Source organism: Agelaius tricolor, unplaced genomic scaffold (genome assembly GCF_023055355.1).
Source record: "Agelaius tricolor isolate 1412-34295 unplaced genomic scaffold, bAgeTri1.0.p SCAF_170, whole genome shotgun sequence".
Lineage (NCBI taxonomy): Eukaryota > Metazoa > Chordata > Aves > Passeriformes > Icteridae > Agelaius > Agelaius tricolor.
Window position 1 is genome coordinate 21,616 of NW_027269430.1, and position 23,866 is coordinate 45,481.

The 23,866-nt window shown below is 44.6% G+C and overlaps 2 long non-coding RNA genes and 1 gene segment (V, D, J or C); all 3 read left to right on the plus strand.

The window, feature by feature from the left end:
- Positions 1-5,999: 5,999 nt before the first annotated feature.
- LOC139587052 (immunoglobulin heavy constant mu-like) lies at positions 6,000-17,339 on the plus strand (the record flags this gene model as incomplete). The annotated part of the segment is given in 4 exon segments: positions 6,000-6,327; positions 11,308-11,631; positions 12,650-12,976; positions 16,267-17,339. Coding segments are annotated over 4 exon segments (1,320 nt in total), but the record flags the coding sequence as incomplete, so codon positions are not given.
- On the plus strand, positions 6,382-11,293 carry LOC139587047 (uncharacterized). Its single transcript, XR_011678192.1, has 3 exons — positions 6,382-8,663; positions 8,767-8,814; positions 11,135-11,293. It is a non-coding gene; the product is annotated as an uncharacterized lncRNA (long non-coding RNA).
- Positions 17,340-20,467: 3,128 nt separating the features above from the next.
- On the plus strand, positions 20,468-23,513 carry LOC139587048 (uncharacterized). The gene is made up of 2 exons (XR_011678193.1): positions 20,468-20,808; positions 23,262-23,513. It is a non-coding gene; the product is annotated as an uncharacterized lncRNA (long non-coding RNA).
- The last annotated feature ends 353 nt before the right edge of the window (positions 23,514-23,866 follow it).

A 23,866-nucleotide genomic window follows, 5' to 3' on the forward strand; every position in this document is an offset into this window, starting at 1 on the left:
TGGGGTGAAAAAGCCCCAAAATGGTTAAAAATTGGAATTTTGGGAAAATTTTGAGGGGGAAAATTGGGGGGAAAAAAGAAAATCCAAAAATGGCCCAAAAATTGGAATTTTTGCGGGGAAATTTTGGGGGAAAAGTGCCCAAAAAAAGGGAATTTGGGGAAAAAATGGCTCCAAATTTGCCCAAAAATTGGAATTTGGGGAGGAAAATTTGGGGGAAAATGACCCAAAAATTTCCCTCAAAAATTCAAGAAAATTCCCCAAAATTCCTCCAAAATTTCCCCTCAAAAACTCCCAAAAAATCCCCAAAAATTTTTTAAAAATTCCCAAAATTTCAGCCCAAAATTGCCCCAAATTTTAGAATTTGGAGGGGAAAAATTTGGGATAAAATGTCCCCAAAAATCGGGAATTTTGGCCAAAAAATTTGGGTTGAAACGACCCAAAATCGGCCCAAAAATGGGAAATTTTTGGGGAGGGAAATTTGGTTAAAAATGGCACAAAATATCCCCAAAATAGGAATTTTTTGGGGGGGAAAAAAGTCCCAAAAAAATGGGAAATTTGGGCTAAAAAGAGCCAAAAATGGGAATTTTTGGGGAGGAAAATTTGGGATAAAATGGCACAAAAATGTCCCCAAAATTGGAATTTTTTGGGGGGAAAATTTGGGGGAAAAAGACCCAAAAAATGGGAAATTTGGGCTAAAAAGAGCCAAAAATGGGAATTTTGGGATAAAATGGCACAAAAATATCCCCAAAATTGGAATTTTTTGGGGCAAATATGGGGGAAAAAAGACCCCAAAAAATTGGGAAATTTGGGCCAAAAAGAGCCAAAAAAAATATGGGAAATTTGGGCTAAAAAGAGACAAAAATGGGAATTTTGGGGGAGGAAAATTTGGTAAAAAATGGCACAAAAATGTCCCCAAAATTGGAATTTTTTGGGGGGAAAATTTGGGGAAAAAAGCCCCAAAATTGGGAAATTTTGGACAAAAAGACCCAAAAAAAAAAAGGGAAATTTGGGCTAAAAAGAGCCAGAAATGGGAATTTTTGGGGAGGAAAATTTGGGATAAAATGGCACAAAAATGTCCCCAAAATTGGATTTTTTGGGGGGGGGAAATTTGGGGAAAAAAGACCCAAAAATGGGAAAATTTGGACCCAAAAAAGGCCAAAAATTCAAATTTTTGATGCAGTTCCCGGGTTCGGCCACACGAGGGCGCCCCGGGGCCGCTTTTTGGGGCCAAAAAGGGGAAATTTGGGGGTGGGGGGAGGGGCGGGAAGGGGGGAGGGGCCCAGGAGAGGACGGAGAAGGAGCCGCGAGCGGGGCAGGTGAGGAGGGGCTGAAATTTGGGGTGAAAAAGGGGAAAATTGGTAAAAAATGGGGAAAATGGGGAAAAAATGGGGAAAAAATGGGGAAAAACGGGGAAAAAATCGGAATTTTTGGGGCATTTTGGGGGGAAACGGTGGGAAAAGGGAATTTGGGGGGAATTGGGGAATTTTGGGGAGGAAATTTGGGGTGGAAAAGGGGAAAATTGGGGAAAAATGGGGGAAAATGGGGAAAAATGGGGAAAAATGGTAAAAAAATGGGAATTTTTGGAGCATTTTGGGGGAAATGGCGGGAAAGGGAATTTTGGGGAAAATTGGGGATTTTTGGGGAGGAAATTTGGGGTGGAAAAGGGGAAAATTGGGGAAAAATGGGGGAAAATGGGGAAAAATGGGGAAAAATGGTAAAAAAATGGGAATTTTTGGAGCATTTTGGGGGAAATGGTGGGAAAGGGAATTTTGGGGAAAATTGGGGATTTTTGGGGAGGAAATTTGGGGTGGAAAAGGGGAAAATTGGGGAAAATGGGGAAAAAATGGTGAAAAATGGTAAAAAATGGGAATTTTTGGAGCATTTTGGGGGAAATGGTGGGAAAGGGAATTTTGGGGAAAATTGGGGAATTTTGGGGAGGAAATTTGGGGTGGAAAAGGGGAAAATTGGTAAAAAATGGGGGAAAATGGGGAAAAATGGGGGAAAATGGTGAAAAATGGGGAAAAAATGGGAATTTTTGGAGCATTTTGGGGAGAAATTGGGGATTTTTGAGAAGGAAATTTGGGGTAAAAATGGGGATTTTAGGAAGGGAAATTTTGGGGGGAAAAAGGGAAAAAATTGGGTAAAAAATGGGAATTTGGGGGAGGAAATTTGAGGGGAAAAAGGCGGAAATCGGGCAAAAAAAGGGAATTTTTGGGCGAGGAAAATTGGGATTAAATGGGCCAAAAATGGTGGGAAAATTAGGGAAAAAAATTGGAATTTTGAGAGGGAAATTTGGGGGGAAAATTTGGGATAAAATGGCCCCAAAAATTGGGAATTTTGGGGAGAAATTTGGGGTGAAAAAGGGCAAAAAAAGGGTGGAAAAGATGGGAATTGTGGGGCGGATTTGGGATCTATGGGGCGGATTTGGGAGCCTCTGCCCCATAGATCCCGAATCTGCCCCATAGAAAATCCTATAGGGGCTCTCCTGCCCCATAGATCCCAATTCTGCCCCATAGATCCCAAATCTGCCCCATAGAAAATCCTATAGGGTCACTCGGACCCATAGAAAATCCTATAGGGACGTTCCTGCCCCATAGATCCCAATTCTGCCCCATAGATCCCAAATTCCACCCCATAGATCCCAATTCCAGCCCATAGATCCCATCCTGCCCCATAGAAAATCCTATAGGGACGTTCCTGCCCCATAGATCCCAATCCTGCCCCATAGATCCCCCTACTCTATAGGGACCCTACTGTACAGCTGGGGCACCTCCTGCCCCATAGATCCCAAATCCTGACCCATAGATCCCATCCTGCCCCATAGATCCCAAATCTGCCCCATAGATCCCAATCCCGCCCCATAGATCCCCCTGCTCTATAGGGACGCTACAGTACAGCTGGGGGACCCCCGGCCCCATAGATCCCAAATCTGCCCCATAGATCCCAAATCTGCCCCATAGATCCCAAATCTGCCCCATAGAAAATCCCATAGGGGGCACTCGGACCCATAGATCCATTCCTGCCCCATAGAAAATCCTATAGGGCTGTTCCTGCCCCATAGATCCCAATCCTGCCCCATAGATCCCAATTCTGCCCCAATTCTGCCCCATAGATCCCAATCCTGCCCCATAGACTCCCCCTACTCTATAGGGACCCTACAGTACAGCTGGGGCACCTCCTGCCCCATAGATCCCAAATTCTGCCCCATGGAAAATCCTATAGGGCTGTTCCTGCCCCATAGATCCCAAATCTGCCCCATAGATCCGCCTACTCTATAGGGACCCTACAGTACAGCTGGGGCACCTCCTGCCCCATAGATCCCAAATCTGCCCCATAGATCCCGAATCTGCCCCATAGAAAATCCCAAATCTGCCCCATAGATCCCAATCCCTGCCCCATAGATCCCAATCCCTGCCCCATAGATCCCCCTACTCTATAGGAGCAGTTTGGGATCTGTGGGGCGGGATTGGGATCTATGGGGCCGGGGGTCCCCCAGCTGTACTATAGAGTCCCTATAGAGTAGGGGGATCTATGGGGCAGGGATGGGATCTATGGGGCGGGATTAGGATCTATGGGGCAGGATGGGATCTATGGGGCAGGGATGGGATCTATGGGGCGGGATTGGGATCTATGGGGCAGGGGGTCCCCCAGCTGTACTGTAGGGTCCCTATAGAGTAGGCGGATCTATGGGGCACGATTGGGATCTATGGGGCGGGATTGGGATCTATGGGGCAGATTTGGGATTTTCTATGGGGCAGAGGATCCCCAGCTGTACTGTAGGGTCCCTATAGAGTAGGATTGGGATCTATGGGGCAGGATTGGGATCTATGGGGCAGAATTGGGATCTATGGGGCAGAATTGGGATCTATGGGGCAGGAACGTCCCTATAGGATTTTCTATGGGGCAGGTTTGGGATCTATGGGGCAGGGGTGCCCCAGCTGTACTGTAGGGTCCCTATAGAGCAGGATTGGGATCTATGGGGCAGGGATGGGATCTATGGGGCAGATTTGGGATCTATGGGGCAGGGGTGCCCCAGCTGTACTGTAGGGTCCCTATAGAGTAGGGGGATCTATGGGGCGAGATTGGGATCTATGGGGTGGAATTGGCGTCTATAGGGCAGAAACGTCCCTATAGGATTTTCTATGGGGCAGGAATGGATCTATGGGTCCGAGTGCCCCCTATAGGACTTTCTATGGGGCAGATTCGGGATCTATGGGGCAGAATTTGGGATCTATGGGGCAGGGGTCCCCCAGCCGTACTGTAGGGTCCCTATAGAGTAGGCGGATCTATGGGGCACGATTGGGATCTATGGGGCGGGATTGGGATCTATGGGGCAGGATTGGGATCTATGGGGCAGGAGGTGCCCCAGCTGTACTGTAGGGTCCCTATAGAGCAGGATTGGGATCTATGGGGCAGATTTGGGATCTATGGGGCAGATTTGGGATCTATGGGGCAGGGGTGCCCCAGCCGTACTGTAGGGTCCCTATAGAGTAGGCGGATCTATGGGGCAGGATTGGGATCTATGGGGCGGGATTGGGATCTATGGGGCCGGAACAGCCCTATAGGATTTTCTATGGGGCAGGAATGGATCTATGGGTCCGAGTGCCCCCTATGGGATTTTCTATGGGGCCGGATTGGGATCTATGGGGCAGGGGTGCCCCAGCTGTACTGTAGGATCCCTATAGAGCAGGGGGGATCTATGGGGCAGGGATGGGATCTATGGGGCAGATTTGGGATCTATGGGGCAGGAACAGCCCTATGGGATTTTCTATGGGGCAGGATTGGGATCTATGGGTCCGAGTGCCCCCTATGGGATTTTCTATGGGGCAGATTCGGGATCTATGGGGCAGATTTGGGATCTATGGGGCAGGATGGGATCTATGGGGCAGAATTTGGGATCTATGGGGCAGATTTGGGATCTATGGGGTGGGGGTCCCCCAGCTGTACTGTAGGGTCCCTATAGAGCAGGGGGATCTATGGGGCAGATTCGGGATCTATGGGGCAGGAGAGCCCCTATAGGATTTTCTATGGGTCCGAGTGCCCCCTATGGGATTTTCTATGGGGCAGGATGGGATCTATGGGGCAGGGCCGGATCTATGGGGCAGATTTGGGATCTGTGGGGCAGGAACAGCCCTATAGGATTTTCTATGGGGCAGGAACAGAATCTATGGGGCAGAATTGGGGAAAATGGGGAAAAAAATCCGGAAAAAATTTGGAAAAATCGGACGAAAATTAATGGAAAATTGGGGGGAAAATTGGGGGAAAAATTTGGGGGAAAATTGTGAAAAAATTGTGAAAAAAAGTCAAAATTGAGGGGAAAATTTTGAAAAAAAAGTGAAAAAATTGTAAAAATTGGGGGGGAAAAATTTGGGGGGGAAAATTTCAAAAAAATTGGGGAAAGTTTGGGGGAAAACTTGGGGAAAAATTGAAAAAAAAAATTGGGGAAAATTTGGGGGAAAATTGGGGAAAATTTGGTAAAAATCAGGGAAAAATTGTGAAAAAAATTGGGGGAAAAATGGGGAAAATTTTGGGGAAAATTGGGGGGAAATGGCGAAAATTTGGCAAAAATTGGTATAAAAAATTGGTGAAAAACTGAAAAAAAAATTAGGGAAAATTTGGGGGAAAATTTGGGGGAAAATTGGGAAAAAAATTGGGGAAAATTTGCTGGAAAATTGTAAAAAAATTGGGGTAAATTTGGTGGAAAATTGGAAAAAAAATTGTAAAAAAATTGGGGGAAAATTGTAAAAAAATTGGTGAAAAATTGGTAAAAATTAGGGGGAAAAATTGTGAAAAAAATTGGGGAAAAAATGGTAAAAAATTTGGGGAAAAATTGGGGGAAAATTTGGGGGAAAAATTGGGGAAAATTTGGTGAAAAATTGTAAAAAAAATTTTTTAAAAATTGTGAAAAAATCGTAAAAAATCGGGGAAATTTTTAACCCCCGCCCCTTTAAACCCCGCCCCTTTTAAACCCCGCCCCCTTTAAACCCCGCCCCTTTTAAACCCCGCCCCTTTCTCCTCTTGCAGGTGGCTCCACCCCTCCCTCCGTCTTCCCATTGTCCTGCTCCTCCTCCTCCTCCTCCGGCTCCGCCCCCTCGCTCCCCATTGGCTGCTTGGCCCTGGGCTTCCGCCCCGCCCCCGTCACCTTCAGCTGGAGCCCCACCCCTCCCGGCTCTGGCCCCGCCCCCATCGCGCCGGTGCTCGGCCAATCAGGGCTCGGCAAGGCCGGAAGTCGCCTCCTGCTCCCGGAAGGTTCCGGAAGCTCCCAGAGCTTCACCTGCAGCGTCCGGCACGAGGCCACCGGGAGCACCAAGAGCGTCCGGGTCGAAGGTCAGGGGGCGGGGCCTACGGGGAAGGGGCGGGGCTTCGAGGGGAGGGGGCGGGGCCTTGGGGATTTTTTCGGGGGTTTTTTTGACCAAATTTTGGGGTTTTTTTGAGGGGTTTTGGGTCTTTATTTGACCAAATTTTTGGGGGTTTTTGGGGGCTTTAATTGAGCAAATTTTGGGATTTTTTCGGGGTTTTTGGGGTCTTTGTTTGAGCAAATTTTGGGGATTTTTTTGGGGTTTTTTGGGTCTTTATTTGACCAATTTTGGGGAGTTTTTTGGGGGTTTTTTGGGGGTTTTTGGGGCTTTATTTGACCAAATTTTGGGGTTTTTTTGAGGGGTTTTGGGGGTTTTTTGGGGTTTTTTTCGGGGTTTTTTGGGGCTTTATTTGACGAAATTTTGGGGTTTTTTTGGGGGTTTTTTCGGGGGTTTTTGGGGTCTTTATTTGACCAAATTTTGGGGTTTTTTGGGTCTTAGGTTGACCAAATTTTGGGATTTTTTGGGGGGTTTCTTTGACCAAATTTTGGGGTTTTTTGGGGTTTTTTGGGGTTTTTTTGGGGGGGTTTTTGGGGTCTTTATTTGACCAAATTTTGGGGGTTTTTTTGGGGTTTTCTTTGACCAAATTTTGGGGTTTTTTGGGTTTTTTTGGGGTTTTTTTTTGGGGTTTTTGGGGTCTTTATTTGACCAAATTTTGGGGGTTTTTGGGGGGGTTTTTTGAGCAAATTTTGGGGTTTTTTGGGGTTTTTTTGGGTTTTTTTGGGGGGTTTTTGGGGTCTTTATTTGACCAAATTTTGGGGGTTTTTTGGGGTTTTCTTTGACCAAATTTTGGGGGTTTTTTGGGGGTTTTTTTGGGGGGTTTTTGGGGTCTTTAATTGACCAAATTTTGGGGTTTTTTCAGGGGTTTTTGGGGCTTTGTTTGAGCAAATTTTTGGGGGTTTTTCGGGGTTTTTGGGGTCTTTGGTTGATGAAATTTTGGGGTTTTTGGGGGTTTTTTTGACCAAATTTTGGGGGTTTTGGGGTCTTTCTTTGACCAAATTTTGGGTTTTTTTGGGGTTTTTGTTTGATCAAATTTTGGGATTTTTTGGGGGGTTTTTTTTGGGGTTTTTGGGGCTTTATTTGACCAAATTTTGGGATTTTTTCAGGGGTTTTTGGGTCTTTATTTGACCAATTTTTGGGGTTTTTTGGGGGTTTGTTTGACCAAATTTTCGGGTTTTTTTGGGGGGTTTTTGGGTCTTTGACCAAATTTTGGGGTATTTGGGTCTTTATTTGACCAAATTTTGGGATTTTTTGGGTCTTTATTTGACCAAATTTTGGGGGTTTTTGGGTCTTTATTTGACCAAATTTTGGGGTTTTTTGGGGCTTTAATTGACCAAATTTTGGGATTTTTGGGGTCTTTAATTGACCAAATTTTGGGATTTTTTGGGGGGTTTCTTTGACCAAATTTTGGGTTTTTTTGGGGCTTTATTTGACCAAATTTTGGGGTTTTTTTGGGGGTTTTCTTTGACCAAATTTTGGGGTTTTTTTGGGGGGTTTTGGGGTTTGGTTTGAGCAAATTTTGAGATTTTTTTCAGGGGTTTTTGGGGCTTTGTTTGACCAAATTTTGGGGTCTTAGGTTGAACAAATTTTGGGGTTTTTTGGGGTTTTTTTGGGGGGTTTTTGGGGTCTTTATTTGACCAAATTTTGGGATTTTTTGGGGGTTTTTTGGGGGTTTTTGGGGTCTTTAATTGACCAAATTTTGGGGTTTTTGGGGGGCTTTAATTGACCAAATTTTGGGGTTTTTTTCGGGGTTTTTGGGGTCTTTAATTGACCAAATTTTGGGGTTTTTTGGGGGCTTTAATTGACCAAATTTTGGGGGTTTTTGGGGGCTTTTTTTTGGGGTTTTTGGGTCTTTATTTGACCAAATTTGGGGATTTTTTGGGGTTTTTGGGGTCTTTGTTTGACCAAATTTTGGGATTTTTTGGGTTTTTTTGGGGTTTTTTTTGGGGGGTTTTTGGGTCTTTGGTTGACCAAATTTTGGGGTTTTTGGGGTCTTTATTTGCCCAAATTTTGGGTTTTTTGGGTCTCAGGTTGACCAAATTTTGGGATTTTTTTGGGGGTTTTTGGGGTCTTTATTTGCCCAAATTTTGGGGTTTTTTTGGGATCTTTGGGTTCGGGGTCTCCAACTTCTCCTTTTGCCCAAATTTTGGCTTTTTCGGGGTCTCCGCCCCCCGGTACCTTTGAGGCCCCGCCCACCCCACCCTCAAATATGCAAATGAGGAGGGGGGGGTGTTGAAATATGCAAATGTCCCTCCCAAATCTCCGTAGGCTCCGCCCCCTCCACGCCCAAAAAGGTCTCAACCCCAGGTAGGTCCTGGCCCCGCCCACTCCCCCACCCCCACCCTCGAATATGCAAATGAGGGGGGTGGGGAGTTCGAAATATGCAAATGTCGACCTTGAATCTTCGTAGGCCCCGCCCACGCTGGGCGTGTCCAGGTTGAGCCCACCAAGAGCTCAGGTAGGTCCGAAAAAAAGACCCCAAAAAAGCCGAAATTTCACCCGAAATTTCAACCAAAAAAAGCCGAAATTTCACCCAAAATTTCAACCAAAAAAAGCCGAAATTTCACCCGAAATTTTGAGGGATTTTTCCCCCAAAATTTTGGGGAATTTTTCCAAATTTTTAAGGGATTTTTTCCAAAATTGTGAGGGATTTTCCCCCAAATTTTGGGGGATTTTTCCCCAAATTTTGGGGATTTTTCCCCAAATTTTGAGGGATTTTTTCCCAAAACTCTTGAGGGATTTTTCCCCAAATTTTTGGGATTTTTTTCCCAAAATTTTGGGGAATTTTCCAAATTTTTGAGGGATTTTTCCCCAAATTTTGGGGGATTTTTCCCAAATTTTTTTTTAATTTCCCAATTTTTTTGAGGGATTTTTCCCGAAAATTTTTGGAGATTTTTCCCAAAATTTTGAGGGATTTTTCCCCAAATTTTTGGGGAATTTTCCAAATTTTTGAGGGATTTTTCCCCAGTTTTTTGAGGGATTTTTCCCCCAAATTTTTGGAGATTTTTCCCAAAATTTTGAGGGATTTTTTCCAAATTTTTCGAGGATTTTTCCCAAAAATTTTGAGGATTTTTCCCAAATTTTTGAGGGATTTTTCCCCTTTTTTTTTTTGGATTTTCCCCCAAATTTTTTGAGGGATTTTTCCCCAAAATTTTTGAGGTTCTCCAACTTTGAGTTTCTCCAAAATTCTTGGAATTTTCCCAAAATTTTTTTGAGGGGATTTTTCCCCAAAAATTTTTTGGGGGGGATTTTTCCAAAGTCCTCGAGATCCTCCAACCTTGAGGGTCTTCAACCTTGAGATTCTCCAAGGTCCTCAAGATCCTTCAAGGTTCTTGAGGTTCTTCAACCTCGAGGTTCTTCAAAGTTCTTGAGGTTCTCCAAGGCCCTCAAGGTTCTCCAGGTCCTCCAAGGTCCTTGAGTTCCTTCAAGGTTCTCCAACCTTGAGGTTCTCCAAGGTCCTTGAGCTCCTCGAGGTTCTCCAAGGTTCTTGAGGTTCTCCAAGGTCTTTGAGGTTCTCCAAGGTCTTCCAAGGTCTTCGAGGTTCTCCAACCTTGAGATCCTCCAAGCTTGAGTTTCTTGAGCTCCTTGAGGTTCTCCAAGGCCCTCGAGATCCTTCAAGGTCTTTGAGATCTTCCATCCTTGAGGTCCTCCAAGGTCCTCGAGGTTCTCCAAGGCCCTTGAGAGTCTTCAAGGTTCTTGAGGTTCTTCAAGGACCTTGAGGTTCTCCAAGGTCCTCAAGGTCCTCCAGGTCCTCCAAGGTCCTCGAGGTCCTCCAAGGTTCTTGAGATCCTCCAAGGTCTTTGAGGTTCTCCAACCTCGAGGTTCTCCAAGGTCTTTGAGATCTTCCAGCCTCGAGGTTCTTCAAAGTTCTTGAGGTTCTCCAAGGTCTTTGAGGTTCTCCAACCTTGAGTTTCTTGAGCTCCTTGAGGTTCTCCAAGGCCCTTGAGGTTCTCCAACCTTGAGTTTCTTGAGCTCCTTGAGGTTCTCCAAGGTCCTCAAGGTCCTCCAGGTCCTCCAAGGTTCTTGAGGTCCTTCAAGGTTCTCCAACCTTGAGTTTCTTGAGCTCCTCGAGGTTCTCCAAGGTCCTTGAGATCCTCCAAGGTCTTTGAGGTTCTCCAACCTCGAGGTTCTCCAAGGTCCTTGAGCTCCTTGAGGTTCTCCAAAGTCCTCAAGGTTCTTCAAGGTCTTTGAGGTTCTCCAAGGTCCTTGAGGTTCTCCAAGGTCCTTGAGCTCCTTGAGGTTCTCCAAGGTCCTCAAGATCCTCCAACCTTGAGGTTCTTCAAGGTCCTCGAGGTTCTCCAACCTTGAGTTTCTTGAGCTCCTCGAGGTTCTCCAAGGTCCTTGAGCTCCTCAAGATCCTCCAACCTTGAGGTTCTCCAAGGTCCTCGAGGTTCTTCAAGATCCTTGAGGTTCTCCAAGGTCCTTGAGCTCCTTGAGGTTCTCCAACCTCGAGGTTCTCCAAGGCCCTCGAGGTTCTCCAAGGTCTTTGAGGTTCTCCAACCTTGACTTTCTTGAGCTCCTTGAGGTTCTCCAAGGCCCTCAAGATCCTTCAACCTTGAGATCCTTCAAGGTCCTCGAGGTTCTCCAACCTTGAGTTTCTTGAGCTCCTTGAGGTTCTCCAAGGTCCTTGAGCTCCTTGAGGTTCCCCAAGGTCTTTGAGGTTCTCCAAGGTCCTCCAGGTCCTCCAAGGTCCTTGAGCTCCTCAAGATCCTCCAACCTTGAGGTTCTCCAAGGCCCTCGAGGTTCTCCAACCTCGCCTTTCTCCAAATTCCTCCAAGCCCTCCCAACCTCCCGATCTTCTCCACCCACCACCACCTCCACCACCTCCACCACCTCCACCTCCACCACCCCAGGTAGGACCTCCCCATTCCCCTCCCCCTTTTCCCCCCCTTTTGACCACGCCCACTCCTCCGACCTCACCCCCCCTCTCCTCCTCATGAATATTAAACAGCCCGAGGCGGATCCAAGCCCCGCCCCCCGACCGTCTCCGTCTTCCAATCCTGCCCCGCCCCGGACCTGGTGGAGCTCCTGTGCTTGGTCGCCGACTTCTCCCCGCGCGCCCTCGACCTCGATTGGCTGGCGGACGGTGACGTCATCGAGGCGGGCCGCGCCCACACCGAGGAGGCCACGCCCGGCCACGCCCCCGGCACGTTCCGGGTGGTGTCGCGGCTGAACGTGAGCGCGGCCGATTGGTGGCAGCACCAGAGGTTCTCGTGCCGGGTGCGGCTGGCGGGGGCGCAGGAGGTGCAGGAGGTGCCGGTGGCCAGGTGCCAGGGTGAGTCCTGGGGGCGGGGCTCCTGGAGGTGGGCGGGGTTTGAGGGGAATTTTGGGGTTTTTGGGGTCTTTGGTTGAGCAAAGTTTGGAGTTTTGAGGTTCTTGAGATCTTGGGTTGAGGAAAGTTTGGAGTTTTGGGTTGACCAAAGTTTGGAGTTTTGGGGTTTTTGGGGTCTTGGGTTGAGGAAATTTTGGGGTTTTTGAGGTTCTTGAGATCTTTGGTTTGAGCAAAGTTTGGGGGTTTTGGGGTTTTTGAGGTCTTGGGTTGAGGAAAGTTTGGAGTTTTGGGTTGACCAAAGTTTGGAGTTCTGAGGTTCTTGAGATCTTTGGTTGAGGAAATTTTGGGGTTCTTGGGGTCTTTGGTTGAGGAAATTTTGGGGTTTTTGGGTCTTGGGTTGACCAAAGTTTGGGGTTCTGAGGTTCTTGAGATCTTGGGTTGATCAAATTTTGGGGTTTTTGGGTCTTTGAGGTCTTTGGTTGAGCAAATTTTGGGTTTTGGGTTGACCAAAGTTTGGAGTTCTGAGGTTCTTGAGATCTTTGGTTGAGGAAATTTTGGGGTTTTTGGGGTCTTTGAGGTCTTGGGGTTGACCAAAGTTTGGAGGTTTTGGGTCTTGGGTTGAGGTTTTGGGGTCTTTGGGATTTTCCAGTTGGGTTTGGGGTCTCCAAGATCCTCAACCCAACCCAACTCAACCCAAGCCAACCCAAGTCAATGAACCCAACCCAACCCAACTCAACCCAACTCAATGAACCCAACTCAACTCAACGAACTCAACCCAATCAAACCCAACCCAACCCAACTCAACCCAACTCAACCCAATGAATTCAACTCAACCCAACCCAACCCAATGAACCCAACTCAACCCAAGTCAACTCAACCCAACCCAACCCAACCCAACTCAATGAGCTCAACCCAACTCAACCCAACTCAACCCAACCCAGCTCAACCCAACTCAACCCAATGAACTCAACCCAACCCAACCCAACCCAACCCAACCCAACCCTCTCCCCCCGTTCCCCAGCCCCCTCCTCGACGCCCATCGCCGTCTTCGCGCTGCCGCCGTCGCCCTCGGACCTGTTCATCACCCAATCGCCCAAGCTGCTGTGCCTGGTCACCAACCTGCCCAGCGACGACGGCCTGGTGGTCACCTGGAGCCGGGTGGGCGGCGGCCAGCTGGACCACAAGCCCCTCCCCCTGCGCCTGACCAACAACTTCAACGGGACCTTCACGGCCGCCTCCGAGCTCCCGCTGGCCGCCGGCGCCTGGGAGGCCGGCGCCGCCTTCGTCTGCCGGGTGGGGCACGCCGAGCTGCCGGCGCCGGTGGAGAGGAAGGTGGAGAGGAGGCAAGGTAAGGGTGCTCAAAAATTTGGGAGAATTTGCCCAAAATTCGCTTTTTTTTACAGCAATTTTCCCCTTTTTTTTAAGAGAAAAAAAATCCGATTTTTTGGTGATTTTTTTGGCATTTTTTCACAATTTTTCCCCAATTTTCCCCCATTTTTTTCACAATTTTTTCTGAATTTTTTCCCAATTTCCCCCAATTTTTCCCCAATTTTTCCTTATTTTTCCCCAATTTTTCCACAAATTTTCCCCCAATTTTCCCCCATTTTTCACCATTTTTCCAGCAATTTTCCCCCATTTTTTCTCAAATTTTTTCCTGATTTTTCACCATTTCCCCCCATTTTTTCCCCAATTTTCCCCAATTTTTTCACAATTTTCCTCCCAATTTCCCCCAATTTTTTCACAATTTTCCCCAATTTTCCACAATTTTTTCACAATTTTTCCCCAATTTTTTCACAATATTTTACCAATTTTCCCCCCAATTTTCCCCAATTTTTTCACAATTTTTTCCCCAATTTTCCCCAATTTTTTCCCCAATTTTTCCCCCATTTTTTCCCCAATTTTTGCCCCAATTTCCCCCCAACGACCCCAACGGGGCCTTCACGGCCGCCTCCGAGCTCCCGCTGGCCGCCGGCGCCTGGGAGGCCGGCGCCGCCTTCGTCTGCCGGGTGGGGCACGCCGAGCTGCCGGCGCCGCTGGAGAGGAAGGTGGAGAGGAGGCAAGGTAAGGGTTAAAAAAAATTTTTTCAATTTTTACCAGAAAAAAATCCGATTTTTTGGCGATTTTTGGTGATTTTTTGGCGATTTTTTTCCCTATTTTTCCCCCAATTTTTTCTCAATTTTTTCCCCATTTTCCTCAATTTTTTCACAATTTTCCCCCAATTTTTTCACAATTTTTCCCCATTTTTTCTCAATTTTTTAACAATTTTTCCACAAATTTTCCCCAATTTTTTCTCAATTTTCCCCAATTTTCCCTGATTTTTCCCCAATTTTTTCAGCAATTTTCCCCAATTTTTTCACAATTTTTCGCCATTTTTTTCTCAATTTTTTCTCATTTTTTTCCTGATTTTTCCCCAATTTTTCCCCAATTTTTACCAATTTTTCCAGCAATTTTCCCCAATTTTCCCCAAATTTTCCCCAATTTTTTCTCAATTTTTTCTCATTTTTTTCCTGATTTTTCCCCAATTTTTCCACAATTTTTACCAATTTTCCCCACAATTTTCCCCAATTTTTCCAGCAAACTTCACCAATTTTCCCCAATTTTTTCAGCATTTTTCCCCAATTTTTTAACAATTTTTTGACAATTTTCCCCAAATTTCCCACAATATTTTCCCAATTTTCCACAATTTTTTCACAATTTTTCCCCAATTTTTTCACAATATTTTACCAATTTTCCCCCCAATTTTCCCCAATTTTTTCACAATTTTTTCCCCAATTTTCCCCAATTTTTTCCCCATTTTTTCCCCCATTTTTTCCCCAATTTTTGTCCCAATTTCCCCCCAACAACCCCAACGGGGCCTTCACGGCCGCCTCCGAGCTCCCGCTGGCCGCCGGCGCCTGGGAGGCCGGCGCCGCCTTCGTCTGCCGGGTGGGGCACGCCGAGCTGCCGGCGCCGCTGGAGAGGAAGGTGGAGAGGAGGCAAGGTAAGGGTTAAAAAAAATTTTCAATTTTTACCAGAAAAAATTCCGATTTTTTTGGCGATTTTTGGTGATTTTTTGGCGATTTTTTTCCCTATTTTTCCCCCAATTTTTTCTCAATTTTTTCCCCATTTTCCTCAATTTTTTCACAATTTTCCCCCAATTTTTTCACAATTTTTCCCCATTTTTTCTCAATTTTTTAACAATTTTTCCACAAATTTTCCCCAATTTTTTCTCATTTTTCCCCAATTTTTTCACATTTTTTCCCCATTTTTCCCCAATTTTTTCAGCAATTTTCCCCAATTTTTTCACAATTTTTCGCCATTTTTTTCTCAATTTTTTCTCATTTTTTTCCTGATTTTCCCCAATTTTTCCCCAATTTTTACCAATTTTCCCCACAATTTTCCCCAATTTTTCCAGCAAACTTCACCAATTTTCCCCAATTTTTTCAGCATTTTTCCCCAATTTTTTAATAATTTTTTGACAATTTTCCCCAAATTTCCCACAATATTTTCCCAATTTTCCACAATTTTCCCTGATTTTTCAGTAATTTTTTCACAATTTTTCACAAATTTTTTCACAATTTTTCCCCAATTTTTTCGCAATTTTCCCCCTAATTTTTCACCATTTTTCCCTATTTTTTCCCCTATTTTTTCAGCAATTTTCCCCAATTTTTTCTCAAATTTTTCAGCAATTTTCCCCAATTTTTAACAATTTTTCCACAATTTTTCCCAATCTTTCCTCAATTTTCTCCAATTTTTCCCCAATTTTTTTCCCAATGTTTTACCAATTTCCCCCAATTTTTTCCACAATTTTTTGACAATTTTCCCCGATTTTTCCCCAATTTTTCCCCAATTTTCCCCAATTTTTTCACAATTTTTCTCTATTTTCCGCCATTTTGTCTCCATTGCCGCCATTTTGTCTTCACTTTCCGCCATTTTGTCTCCACTTTCCGCCATTTTGTTTCCATTTTCCGCCATTTTGTCTCCACTTTCCGCCATTTTGTCTCCATTTTCCGCCATTTTGTCTCCATTTTCCCTCCATTTTCCGCCATTTTGTCTCCGTTTTCCGCCATTTTGTTTCGATATTCCGCCATGTTCCCTCCACTTTCCGCCATTTTGTTTCTGTTCTCCGCCATTTTGTTTCCACTTTCCGCCATTTTGTCTCAATTTTCCGCCATTTTGTCTCCATTTTGACTCCATTTTCCGCCATTTTGTCCCCATTTTCCACCATTTTGTCTCCATTTTCCGCCATTTTGTCTGCATTTTCCACCATTTTTTCTCCACTTTCCGCCGTTTTATCTCCATTTCCGCCATTTTGTCTCCACTTTCCGCCATTTTGTCTCCATTTTCCCGCCATTTTCCGCCATTTTGTCTCCATTTTCCCTCAATTTTCCGCCATTTTCCCTCCGTTTTCGGCCATTTTGTTTCCATATTCTGCCATTTTCCTCCATTTTGTCTCCATTTTCCGCCATTTTGTTTCCATTTTCCCGCCATTTTCCGCCATTTTGTCTCCATTTCCCCTCGTTTTTCCGCCATTTTGTCTCCGCTTTCCGCCATTTTCTCTCCATTTCCCATCGGATTTTCACCATTTCTCACCCGATTTTCACCCAATTTCCACCAAACTCCCCCTAATTTTCCCAACCCCTCTCTTTTCCCCCACAGGAAAACGCCACGCCCCCTCCGTCTTCCTCTTCCCCCCTCCCCCGGAGGAACTCTCCTCCTCCCTCCCCACCCTCTCCCTCACCTGCCTCGTCCGCGGCTTCTTCCCCGAGTCCATCGACGTCCAGTGGCAGCTCCAGGGCTCCCAAAACCCCCGGAATTCGCCCCAAACCCTGGGCCCGCTGCGGGAGAAGGGGGGGGAGGGGCGGCACTTCCTCTACAGCCGCCTGGAGGTCGCCAGGGACGAGTGGGACAAGGGCGACGCCTTCGTCTGCACCGTGGTGCACGAGGGGCTGCCCCTGCGCTTCCTGCAGCGCAGCATCCGCAAGGCTCCCGGTAATTAGCCCCCTTAATTAGCGTTAATTAAGCGATTAAACGTGATTCGTGGCGAAAAAACAAAAAAAACCCGGCGTTTTTTGGTGAAAAAACGGGATTTTGGGGTGGGAAAATGGGGGTTTTGGGGTGGTTTTTGGGGTGTTGATCTGCTTAGTGCGTAAAACCGTGGTAGATGGGTTAATTAGTCTTAATTAGTCTTAATTAGCCAATTAAATATTGATTATTGGTGAAAAAATGGCGTTTTTTGGTGAAAAAATGGGGATTTTGGGGTGGTTTTTTGGGTTTTTGGGGTGGTTTTTGGGGTGTTGATCTGTTGGGTTCATAAAACCGTGGTAGATGGGTTAATTAGCCTTAATTAGTCTTAATTAAATATTGATTATTGGTGAAAAAATGGCGTTTTTGGGTGAAAAAATGGGATTTTTTTGGGGTGAAAAAACGCGAATTTTGGGGTGGTTTTTGGGGTTTTGGGGTGGTTTTTGGGGTCTTGATCCATTGGGTCCATAAAACCATGGTAGATGGGTTAATTAGTCTTAATTAGTCTTAATTAAAGTTTGATTATTGGTGAAAAAATGGGAATTTTTTGGGGGAAAAAATGGGATTTTTTTGGGGTGAAAAATGGGAATTTTTGGGGTCTTTTTTTGGGGTCTCAATGGGGTTCGGGTCATAAATATTTAGTAACTGGGATAATTAGGTTAATTAGTATTAATTAGGTAATTAAAGTTTGATTATTAGTGAAAAAATGGGAATTTTTGGGGGAAAAAAAGGGATTTTTTGGTGAATAAAATGGGATTTTTTGGGGGGAAAAAATGGGGATTTTTTGGGGAAAAAAATGGGATTTTTTGGTGAATAAAATGGGAATTTTTGGGTGAAAAAATGGGGATTTTTGGGGTCGTTAATTAAAGGATTTGAGGGGGATTTTGGGGCTACTGGTTTGTACTGGGAGGGACTGGTTTGTACTGGTTTATACTGGGAGGGACTGGGATCAAACTGGGATCAAACTGGGAGGGACTGGGAGGGACTGGGAGGGACTGGGAGGGAACTGGGATCAAACTGGGATGAACTGGGAGGGACTGGGAAGGGTTTGGGAGTTACTGGTTTATACTGGTTTATACTGGGAGGGGGCTTGGGGTTACTGGGATGAACTGGGATGAACTGGGAGAGGGATTTGAGGGGGATTTGGGGTTACTGGTTTATACTGGTTTATACTGGTTTATACTGGGAGGGGGTTTGGGGTTACTGGGAGGGGACTGGGATCAAACTGGGAGGAACTGGGATGAACTGGGAGAGGGATTTGAGGGGGATTTGGGGTTACTGGTTTATACTGGGATCAAACTGGGATGGACTGGGATTGAACTGGGATGGACTGGGATGGGTTTGGGGGTCACTGGCTTATACTGGGATGAACTGGGAGGGACTGGGATTGAACTGGTTTATACTGGGAGGGACTGGGATGGGTTTGGGGGTTACTGGGAGGGGACTGGGATCAAACTGGGATGAACTGGGAGGGACTGGAAGGGGGATTTGGGGTTACTGGTTTGTACTGGTTTATACTGGGAGGGGATTTGGGGTTACTGGGATGAACTGGGAGGGACTGGGATGAACTGGGAGGGACTGGGATTGAACTGGGATGGGTTTGGGGGTTACTGGTTTATACTGGGAGTGACTGGGAGGGGGTTTGGGGGTTACTGGGAGGGGACTGGGCCATACTGGGATGAACTGGTTTGAACTGGGAGGGGTTTTGGGGTTACTGGTTTATACTGGGATGAACTGGGATCAAACTGGGATGAACTGGGAGGGGATTTGGGGGTTACTGGTTTATACTGGGAGGGACTGGGATGAACTGGGAAGGGTTTGGGGGTTACTGGTTTGTACTGGTTTATACTGGGATGAACTGGGATTGAACTGGGATCAAACTGGGAGGAACTGGGATGAACTGGGAAGGGTTTGGGGGTTACTGGTTTATACTGGGATTGAACGGGGATGGGTTTGGGGGTTACTGGTTTATACTGGGATGAACTGGGAGGGACTGGGAGGGACTGGGAGGGACTGGGAGGGGGATTTGGGGGTTACTGGTTTGTACTGGTTTGTACTGGTTTGTACTGGGATTTTATGCCTGGGAGGGGCAAAAAAAAAATGGGTCCAAAATGGGGAAAAACGGGGGGAAAATGGGGGAAAAAATGGAAAAAAAATGGGGAGAAAATGGGGAAAAATGGGGAAAAATGGGGGAAAAATGGGGAAAATTGGTCAAACTGGTTTGTACTGGTTTATACTGGGATTTTATGCCTGGGAGCGGGAAAAATGGGGAAAAATTGGGGAAAAAATCATAAAATGGTAAAAAATCGTAAAAAATTGGGGAAAAATGGGGAAAAATGGGGAAAAAATGGGGAAAAATGGGGAAAAAATGGGCAAATTGGTCAAACTGGTTTAAACTGGTTTATACTGGGATTTTATGCCTGGGAGCAGAAAAAATGGGGAAAAATTGGTAAAAATTGGTAAAAAATCATAAAAAATGGGAAAAAATTGGTAAAAAAATCGTAAAAAATCATAAAAAATTGGGAAAAAATTGGGGGAAAATGGGGAAAAATGGGGAAAATTGGTCAAACTGGTTCGGACTGGTTTATACTGGGATTTTATGCCTGGGAGGGGAAAAAATGGTAAAAAATTGGTAAAAATTGGAAAAAAAATCGTAAAAAATCATAAAAAATTGGGGAAAAATGGGGAAAAATGGGGAAAAATGGGGAAAATTGGTCAAACTGGTTTATACTGGTCTGAACTGGGATTTTATGCCTGGGAGTGGGAAAAATTGGTAAAAATTGGTTAAAAAATCATAAAAAATGGGAAAAAATTGGTAAAAAATCGTAAAAAATCATAAAAAATTGGGGGAAAATGGGGAAATGGGTCAAACTGGTTTGTACTGGTTTATACTGGGATTTTATGCCTGGGAGCGGGAAAAATGGGGAAAAATTGGGGAAAAAATCATAAAAAATTGGTAAAAAATCGTAAAAAATTGGGGAAAAATGGGGAAAAATGGGGAAAAAATGGGGAAAAATTGGGAAAAAATGGGGAAATTGGTCAAACTGGTTTGTCCTGGTTTTTACTGGTCTAAACTGGGATTTTAAGCCTGGGAGCCTAAAAAATGGGGAAAAATTGGTAAAAATTGGTAAAAAAATCGTAAAAAATCATAAAAATTGGGAAAAATTGGGAAAAATGGGGAAAAATGGGGAATATTGGTCAAACTGGTTTGTACTGGTTCGTACTGGTTTATACTGGTTTGTACTGGTTTGTACTGGGATTTTATGCCTGGGAGCGGGAAAAATGGGGAAAAATTGGTAAAAAATCATAAAAAATCATTAAAAATTGGGAAAAAATGGGGGAAAATGGGGAAATTGGTCAAACTGGTTTGTACTGGTTTATACTGGTCTAAACTGGGATTTTAAGCCTGGGAGCCTAAAAAATGGGGAAAAATTGGTAAAAATTGGTAAAAAAATCGTAAAAAATCATAAAAAATTGGGGAAAATGGGGGGAAATTGGTCAAACTGGTTTAAACTGGTTTATACTGGGATTTTATGCCTGGGGGCAGAAAAAATGGGGAAAAATTGGTAAAAATTGGTAAAAAAATCGTAAAAAATCATAAAAAATTGGGGAAAATTGGGGAAAAATGGGGAAAATGGGGAAAATTGGTCAAACTGGTTTGTACTGGTTTGTACTGGTTTATACTGGGATTTTAAGCCTGGGAGCGGGAAAAATGGGGAAAAATTGGTAAAAAATCATAAAAAATCGGGGAAAAATCATAAAAAATTGGGAAAAAATCGTAAAAAATTGGGAAAAATGGGAAAAATGGTCAAACTGGTTTATACTGGTTTATACTGGGATTTTATGCCTGGGAGCAGAAAAAAATGGGGAAAAATTGGTAAAAAATCATAAAAAATTGGTAAAAAATCATAAAAAATTGGTAAAAAATCATAAAAAATTGGTAAAAAAATCATAAAAAATTGGGGAAAAATTGGGGAAAAATGGGGAAAAAATGGGGAAATTGGTCAAACTGGTTTATACTGGTCTGAACTGGGATTTGCCCCCCCCCCAGAGCTGGAGCTGCCCCCGGATTTTTGCGAGGACGAGCCCGGGGGGGACCCCTGGGACACCTTGGGCGTCTTCGTCACCCTCTTCCTCCTCAGCGTGGGCTACGGGGCCACGGTGACGCTGTGCAAGGTAAACTGGGAGCACTGGTTTGTACTGGGAGGGACTGGGAGGGACTGGGAGGCGAAAAAATGGGGAAAAATGGTGAAAAAATGGGAAAAATCGGTGGAAAAATGGGGAAAAAATGGGGGAAAATGGGGAAAATAAAGGGTTAAAAATGGGGGGAAATGGGAACTGGGAGTTACTGGTTTGTACTGGTTTATACTGGGAGGGACTGGGAGGGGAAAAATGGGGAAAAACGGCGAAAAAACGGGAAAAATCGGTGGAAAAATGGGGAAAAAATGGGGGAAAATGGGGAAAATAAAGGGTTAAAAATGGGGGAAATGGGAACTGGGAGTTACTGGTTTGTACTGGTTTATACTGGGAGGGACTGGGAGGGACTGGGAGGGACTGGGAGGCGAAAAAATGGGGAAAAACGGTGAAAAAATGGGAAAAATCGGTGGAAAAATGGGGAAAAAATGGGGGAAAATGGGGAAAATAAAGGGTTAAAAATGGGGGAAATGGGAACTGGGAGTTACTGGTTTGTACTGGTTTATACTGGGAGGGACTGGGAGAGGAAAAAATGGGGAAAAAATGGGGAAAATTGGGAAAAATGGGGAAAAAATTGGTTAAAAATTGGGTTAAAAATGGGGAAATGTGGGGCAAAAGGGTTAAAAATGGGATTTTTTTTAAGGGTTAAAAATGGGGGGAAGTGGGAACTGGGGGTTACTGGTTTATACTGGGAGGGACTGGGAGGCGAAAAAATGGGGGAAAATGGGGAAAAATTGGGTGAAAAAATGGGTGAAAAAATGGGGGAAAATGGGGGAAAAATGGGGAAATAAAGGGTTAAAAATGGGGGGAAAAATGGGAACTGGTTTATACTGGTTTATACTGGGAGGGACTGGGGGTTACTGGTTTATACTGGGAGGGAAAAATGGGAAAAAATGGGGAAAAATTGGGAAAAAATGGGGAAAAAATGGGGAAAAATTGGGTTAAAAATGGGGGAAAATGGGGAAAAAATGGGGGAAAAATGGGGAAAAATTGGGGAAAAATGGAGAAAAATTGGGTTAAAAATGGGGAAAAGTGGGGAAAAAATGGGGAAAAAAGGGGAAAAAATGGGGAAAAAATGGGGGAAAAATGGAAAAAAATGGGAAAAAATGGGGAAAAATTGGGTTAAAAATGGGGAAAAATGGGGAAAAAATGGGGAAAAAATGGGGGAAAATGGGGGAAAATGGGGGAAAAATGGGGGAAATGGGAACTGGTTTGTACTGGGAGGGAACTGGGGGTTACTGGTTTATACTGGGAGGGAAAAAATGGGGGAAAAATGGGGAAAAATGGGGGGGAAAATGGGAAAAAATTGGGAAAAATGGGGAAAAAATGGGAAAAAATGGGGGAAAAAATTGGATTAAAAATGGGGAAAATGGGAACTGGTTTATACTGGTTTGTACTGGTTTATACTGGGAGGGAACTGGGGGTTACTGGTTTATACTGGGAGGGAAAAAATGTGGAAAAATGGGGAAAAATGGGGAAAAATGGGAGGAAAAATGGGAAAAATTGGGTTAAAAATGGGGAAAAAATTGGGTTAAAAATGGGGGGAAAAAGGGGTAAAATTTGGGGTTTTTTAAGGGTTAAAAATGGAGGAAATTGGGGGGAAATGGGAACTGGGGGTTACTGGTTTGTACTGGTTTATACTGGGAGGGAACTGGTCCCATACTGGTTTATACTGGGAGGGAAAAAATTGGGAAAAATTGGGGAAAAATGGGGGGAAAAACGGGGATTTTAGGTGGGAAAAATTGGGACAAAATGGGGAAAAATTGGGTTAAAAACGGGGAAAAATGGGGAAAAATGGGGGGAAAAATGGGGAAAAAATGGGAAAAATTGGGTTAAAAATGGGGAAAAAATGGGGGAAAAATTGGGAAAAAATGGGGAAAATTGGGTTAAAAATGGGGATAAATGGGGAAAAATTGGGAAAAAATGGGAAAAAATGGGGAAAAATGGGGAAAAAAGGGGGAAAAATGGGGGAAAATGGGGGAAAAATGGGGAAAAATTGGGGGAAAAATGGGAACTGGTTTATACTGGGAGGGAACTGGGGGTTACTGGTTTATACTGGGAGGGAAAAAATGGGGGAAAAATGGGGGAAAATGGGGGGAAAATGGGGAAATAAAGGGTTAAAAATGGGGAAAAATGGGGAAAAAATTGGATTAAAAATGGGGAAAATGGGAACTGGTTTATACTGGTTTGTACTGGTTTATACTGGGAGGGGACTGGGGGTTACTGGTTTATACTGGGAGGGGGAAAATGGGGAAAAAATGGGAAAAAATTGGGAAAAATTGGGTTAAAAATGGGGAAAAATGGGGAAAAAATGCGAAAAAATGGGGAAAAAATGGGGAAAAATGGGGGGAACTGGTTTGTACTGGTTTGTACTGGTTTGTACTGGTTTGTACTGGTTTGTACTGGTTTGTACTGGTCTGGCCTGGTCCCCACAGGTGCAGTGGGTGCTGAGCTCCCTCCTCAGGCTGAGCGTCCAGCAGGGGGCGTGAGGCGAACTGGGATATACTGGGATATACTGGTTTGGACTGGGAGGGGGAAAATGGGGGAAAAATGGGGAAAAAATGGGGAAAAAATTGGGGAAAATTTGGGGAAAATTTGGGGAATTTGGGGGTAAAAGTTGGGGAAAAATTTGGGATTTTTTGGGGGAAAAATGGGGAAAAATTGGGGAATTTTGGGGTAAAAATTGGGGGGAAAATTTGGGATTTTTTGGGGAAAAATTGGGGAAAAATTTGGGATTTTTGGGGGGAAAAATTGGGGAAAATTGGGGAAAAATGGGGAAAAAATCGAGGAATTTTGGGGGGGAAAATGGGGGGAAAAATGGGATTTTTTGGGGGGAAAAATGGGGAAAAAATTGGGGAAAAAATTGGGGAATTTTGGGGGGGAAATTGGGGAAAAAATGAGGAATTTTGGGGTAAAATGGGGGGAAAATTGGGGGAAAATTTTGGGGGAAAAATTGGGAATTTTGAGGGGAAATTGGGGAAAAAATTTGGGGATTTTGGGGAGAAAAACGGGGAAAAATTGGAAAAAAGTGGGGATTTTT